The sequence below is a fragment of the Gadus chalcogrammus genome, chromosome 15 (genome assembly GCF_026213295.1).
Source record: "Gadus chalcogrammus isolate NIFS_2021 chromosome 15, NIFS_Gcha_1.0, whole genome shotgun sequence".
NCBI lineage: Eukaryota > Metazoa > Chordata > Actinopteri > Gadiformes > Gadidae > Gadus > Gadus chalcogrammus.
The window spans coordinates 23,553,123-23,559,182 of NC_079426.1; the positions used below are offsets into that span (position 1 = coordinate 23,553,123).

The window sequence follows — 6,060 nt, forward strand, 5'->3', positions numbered from 1 at the left end:
GAGACCTTGTTTGAGCCTGGTCCCCCCACAGCGTCCAGATGAGGAGCATCTCCTGGTTTCGCCCAAAGTTGGGCGTGTTGCCAAATGCGTGTGACGCAAAATTCAAAATATAAACTAAAATGTTTACAATATCAATCCTATCCCATTGATCGGATCACGCTAGAAACATGAGTTTTGTGCCGAGACAGTATCGGTTTGACGAAAAGATTAGAGGCTCATGATTTCCGTTCAGCCGAACTTTTTCTATTCCTCCCACCGGCAGGAAAGTCCTAATCCTGAGCGAACTTTTCACTTACCCGATTAAACCTGGAACTACGTCGCACCGTCAGAAATGTCCCATCGAATGTAAATCATTGGTGTGTAGTTCAGTTCCTCATCTGATCTGGGACTTTAGATGACCTGTCTGCGTCCAGCCGGACACACGCTGGACCAGAGCCTTTGAGACGGGGAGTTGCTCAGGGAACACATGGATATAAACCAATCGGACATAAGATAGTAGGCTAAAGGACTTCTTCCGCGCTGCCCAAAAACATTGTGTATAGCCTTATACAATCCTAATAGAGGACATCTTTATTCCGAGTAAAACTCGCCTTCCACGAAAGGCGACGACTTCTTAAAACATGAAAATATTCAGAAGCTTTGGAAAGTCCAGTCATTCATTCTGTTTAAATATGGACGGGTCGGGTTCTATGGCTATGCCCCGCATGTATGACATAAGCCGACGGGATGTCCTTTCTTTACATAAAGCCGGAGCAGCCGAACCCCAAAGGCAGGTCTCCGACTGGTCGAACCCTAAAGATTGGTCTCAAATCAGTAATCAAACAGTAGCCTACATCGTTTTGAAAGTTAACAAACTCGTAATTCTTCCCTGAAACCCCGCAAAATACGGTTTTAGAACTTCAATGTGTGGATACCTTGCCCACTCTACAGACTGCAACTACAAAGTTATGTTAAGATATTTTAATTATCGCAGATCACTTTTTTGTAATGAGCATCAAAAAAATATATGCAATTAATATAGAAGATTGTGGCCATTGCCTGTTTTCAGCGATACATTTGTTCTTCCATGTTGTCATTAGACCGCTTAGCTCCCCCTACTGGAGGAACCGCTGGGTGTTATCAGGCCCAGACAAGGTCAACGCTTTTTGGTTTGCATTTAGATTAGATGACAGACCATGCCTGTTTATTTGATGACGATGGTTAAAGCAAGATCATGTTGGATAATGATTGCGTTATCATTTTGAGACACACCTTTTGTGATCTAGGATCTAAATTACCCCAGTCCAGTGGGGTTAATTGGAGTAGCATTTGGAAGATGTGATCACATTAGAGCGAGGCCATTTCCTCATCCTCATGATCTTGAACACCCAGTTTCCAGACTTATCCAATAGCCACAAACTTCAAGATTTACCACGATTTTGGGTTCTCAAATCATCCAATCAGTATTTTAACCGGTTTATTTAACAAGGGTAACATCCTTATAGATAAGGCTGCATCTCGAGTCAGTTCAAAACCTCCTCTACAAACATTTACAACCAAAACAGACTTGGAGAATAGTCCATAAGATACACTTTGAAAGTGGCATGGTGCTACATCTTTTGTCCAGTTAATTTAAAGGAAAAAAAATAAGTTTGATCAATTAAACAAGGCATACCAGCATTAAAAACTATGCAGATACAAAAAAACGTCAGGAGTCGAACGCAGAACGATAAAAGCAGGACTGTCGTTTAAAATAAGAAAATTGCATCAGATTGAACCAAAAGATGGGGTTAAACATTTGAGTCATCATCAATGAACAGTGCCAAACAAGGGAGAGGGAAAAGTGGCCAGCAGAACATGAAGACAGGGAGGACCCTCTATGCCACCTCTTCCTCCTCCTCCTCAAACTCCCCTTCCTCCTCTGCGGTGGCATCCTGGTACTGCTGGTACTCAGACACCAGGTCGTTCATGTTGCTCTCCGCCTCCGTGAACTCCATCTCATCCATACCCTCACCTGTGTACCTGCAGTCGACAATAATACACTATTACTACTACAGCCAATGATCCTAAATGCCACACCCCTCCCGAAACATTTGCATGCACATTCAAATGAAAAACATTTCTGGAATCATGTCAGGTGCAAAATGTTGGGTACAGAGAAAATAATCCTGCTACTCGCCACTGGCCCAGTAAGGACTGACCATGTCTAGGTCGAAAAGGAGGCTTACTGAAAGAAAGACATTCAAGCAATAACTGCCATGTTGGACATGGAACAGATGGGTGAAACTCAAGTCATCTCATTCCCATAGAGAATACTTTGTGGCAAAGTAGGTGGAGCCATAATGACATCATCCATTGTCTTTCAAGAGTAAAAGCCTAGCAGCTGTCATTATATGTTGTGGTTACCAAGCAACCTGTATTTGCACCCAGCCCTTCCCAGGTATATAATTTCCCTAGTTTTTCATTAGCACAAAGATTCGGAAACAGGCCCATTTACCAACGTTCAAAAACTAACATTTGGATGGAGACTTGGACTACCAAAACATAAATGTTGCCTGAACCCAGTGGTAAGTCAGGTATAATAATGGGTTGTCCTACGTACCAGTGGAGGAAAGCCTTTCGGCGGAACATGGCGGTGAACTGCTCAGAGATGCGCTTGAACAACTCCTGGATGGCTGTGCTGTTGCCGATGAAGGTGGCAGCCATCTTGAGGCCGCGTGGCGGGATGTCGCAAACGGCGGTCTTCACGTTGTTGGGGATCCATTCAACAAAGTAGCTGCTGTTCTTGTTCTGCACATTAAGCATCTGCTCATCCACCTCCTTCATGGACATGCGACCGCGGAAGATGGCTGCCACGGTCAAGTAGCGACCATGGCGCGGGTCACACGCTGCCATCATGTTCTTGGCGTCGAACATCTGCTGCGTGAGCTCAGGAACCGTCAGAGCTCTGGAGATCATAGGGATAACAACATTTGTTAGACAAATAGAATTGTCTCCCAACCCCTTAAAAGAGCCCACGTATATGCGGACATATCATTTCTTTGGCGTGCAGAACCGGACCTCAGCTTCAACTCAAAGCTGCCTTGCACCAAGGTCTTAATAAACACAAATCTGTTGCACCACAATATAGTTCAATGTTGTTGCTCTTCCTACCTGTACTGCTGGCTTCCGCGGCTGGTGAGCGGGGCGAAGCCTGGCATGAAGAAGTGAAGGCGGGGGAAGGGCACCATGTTGACCGCCAGCTTGCGGAGGTCGGCGTTTAGCTGTCCAGGGAAGCGCAGGCAGGTGGTGACGCCGCTCATGGTGGCCGACACCAGGTGGTTGAGGTCACCATAGGTGGGCGTAGTCAGCTTCAGAGTGCGGAAGCAGATGTCGTACAGCGCCTCGTTGTCGATGCAGTACGTCTCGTCCGTGTTCTCCACCAATTGGTGCACGGAGAGGGTGGCGTTGTAGGGCTCCACCACCGTGTCTGATACCTGCCAGGTGATGGGAGAAATTTTGAAATGTTACACACGGGACATGCACCTTATTATAATGATCCAGTGAGGAGTCCTTGACATCATCCTACCTTGGGAGAGGGTACAACACTGAAGGTGTTCATGATGCGGTCGGGGTACTCCTCGCGGATCTTGCTGATGAGCAGGGTGCCCATGCCAGAGCCAGTGCCCCCACCCAGGGAGTGGGTGAGCTGGAAGCCCTGCAGGCAGTCGCAGCTTTCTGCCTCCTTCCTCACCACATCGAGCACAGAGTCCACAAGCTCAGCCCCCTCAGTGTAGTGGCCCTTGGCCCAGTTGTTTCCAGCACCACTCTGGCCTATTCAACACCAGCAGAAGAGCTAAAAGTTAATATATTATTAAAATATAATAATATTACTGTGTGGAGAACTATTGCTAGGAGATGAGAACCCAAGCATAAATCTATTTAGTGAACCAACTTTTAAGTTTAGGAAGAACCCATCATATACATTGCATCATCATACAATAGCTTGAATACTTAAGTTAAATAGCCTTCACAGGCATTGGAGACAATAGTGTTGCTAGTGTCGACCATGTGCCAAATCCTCACCAAAGACAAAGTTGTCTGGTCTGAAGATCTGTCCAAAGGGCCCGGAGCGCACAGAGTCCATGGTGCCAGGTTCCAAGTCCACAAGCACAGCACGGGGAACATATTTGCCACCTTTAAACAAACATAGGGATGTTTTTTATGACATTTAAGAGTGTGGCTTGTTCAATGCGTCCTTATTTAGCATTTGTTTGCCTATAGTGAATAAGAAAATTGTGTCATTAGATGGTAAATAGTGTACCTACAAGTTTATTCTGTGGCATCCAGGTAAGGTTATGTTAGATCTTTATTTTGCTTTTTTAGAAGATACCATTTATTTGAACGCCGGTGCCTATTCATTTTGAACTAATAAGGAAAATAAAGAAATATTTTAAGAAATGATTAAATTACCGTCACCTGCTAATTGATAGATAATAGAGCACTGCTGAACAAAATGAATGATTTATCCTCAAATCATAACGCATCACCTAACACCACAATTTTGAGAAGTCGAATTAGCACCGTTATTATATATGTATTCCAAGATGGACATTTAAAACAGCAACTACACTTAAAATGTACAAAGCACATATTTTAAGATAGATCCTGGGAACCATAGACTGCATAGGAACACTTGAAACTACATTATCTTGAAATATAGATATGGTTTTTACAAACAACTGACGCTGATTTGGCGATTCTCGGCCACTTAAAGAGGACTCAGGAGTGGTAGTCCTAAACATCAGCGGAAGATGGCCTAATTAGGTGAGTACTACTTAACTATTGATAATCCTGGTCTTTATCAAATCATCTACGTCTCGCATGGAAACGATGTGGCAAGAGTTTAAAACAACAGTGTCTCCCTATAATGACCCATCATTTCACGATTAATTACCAAACTATGACTTAAAAAGCATCATTATTACCCAACATAATAACTAATAACTAAGCAGTAACCACAAGCCCTGTGGCGGGAAAAGAGGGACGTCTCCATAACGATCGCGTCTGTCCACCTTGGCAACCGGCAGCTGCCCTCACCGTTTCCACCAACAGTGTGCATTCAAATAACATCACATTGTATTGAAATGAAAGCAACATCATGTGTTTATGAATTGCCTATTACGAGGGACCATATGCGCGGTGTATTAACGTCGGCTTAAGCAGTTATGTTGTCACACAACGAAACGATGAGTGAAGCGCTCCTCTTAAATGATTGCACCCAGTGCAATAGTAATGTGTTCACCGCCCCCTGTTGGCGGGTGGTGGAGGGACATCCAAACCGCTCCGCCGGGCCAGGTTACCTGTTGCTTCATTGTAATACACGTTAATTCTCTCTAGCTGGAGGTCGCTGTCCCCGTGGTATGTCCCTGTAGGATCGATGCCATGTTCGTCGCTGATCACCTCCCAAAACTGGAATCAAGAATGAAGGAAAATGTAGTTAACTGAAACACGTTACCTTAGCTACTGACGCAAACACAATGGTATCTATGGAGCTAAAGTTAGCTTTGGCCAACTGACCTCCGCGCCATAAACATACAATATATGTAATCAATTTTAACCAATACAAAAATTAATTCACCTTCGCTCCAATTTGGTTACCACATTGGCCAGCCTGCAAATGGACGATTTCCCTCATTTTGATTATTAGAATAATTTCACACCGACTAGAACTGCAGCGCGCTCTCGGGCTCCTACGGATTAACTAGCTAACCCTAAGCAGCTAGATCACTTTATACCCAAAGAGAAAATAAGCCCTACTGGTTGAATTACACGTCCATCAACATCTTCAATGCATTTCATTGGTCAACGAAAACCCGTGCCGTCTTCTGATTGGACACTATTTGGGGTAAATTCATCGTTGCTAGTGGCAACAGAAAATTAAGCATGGACACAGTGAGTAAATGAAAAGTGTGGTTCTGCGTGTATCTCGTGCACGACTGAGTTGTTGAATTTAGAGTTGGACATTAACACGTTTAAACCTAACCCTAACTCTAACCCCGTAACTAACAACACTGTGTCTGGCTTATAACCAGAACAGGA

At 44.3% G+C, this 6,060-nt stretch overlaps 1 protein-coding gene across 1 annotated transcript; it reads right to left on the bottom strand.

The window, feature by feature from the left end:
• Positions 1-841: 841 nt before the first annotated feature.
• LOC130404754 (tubulin beta-4B chain) lies at positions 842-5,736 on the bottom strand. Its single transcript, XM_056609640.1, has 7 exons — positions 5,600-5,736; positions 5,322-5,430; positions 4,045-4,155; positions 3,548-3,792; positions 3,133-3,455; positions 2,582-2,926; positions 842-2,001 (listed from the first exon to the last, which is right to left on the bottom strand). Exons 1-7 carry the CDS (start codon positions 5,654-5,656, stop codon positions 1,857-1,859), a joined length of 1,335 nt encoding a protein of 444 aa, XP_056465615.1. The 5' UTR covers positions 5,657-5,736; the 3' UTR covers positions 842-1,856.
• Between the last annotated feature and the right edge of the window lie 324 nt (positions 5,737-6,060).

What these genes read in the sequence shown, in the direction of transcription:
- LOC130404754 (XM_056609640.1), bottom strand. Translation starts at nt 5,656, where the DNA reads ATGAGGGAAATCGTCCATTTGCAGGCTGGCCAATGTGGTAACCAAATT. An exon ending in GTAACCAAATTGGAGCGAAG is followed by an intron (nt 5,431 to 5,599) that starts GTGAATTAATTT and finishes TCTTGATTCCAG; the next exon opens with TTTTGGGAGGTGATCAGCGA. An exon ending in ACCAGACAACTTTGTCTTTG is followed by an intron (nt 3,793 to 4,044) that starts GTGAGGATTTGG and finishes GGTGTTGAATAG; the next exon opens with GCCAGAGTGGTGCTGGAAAC.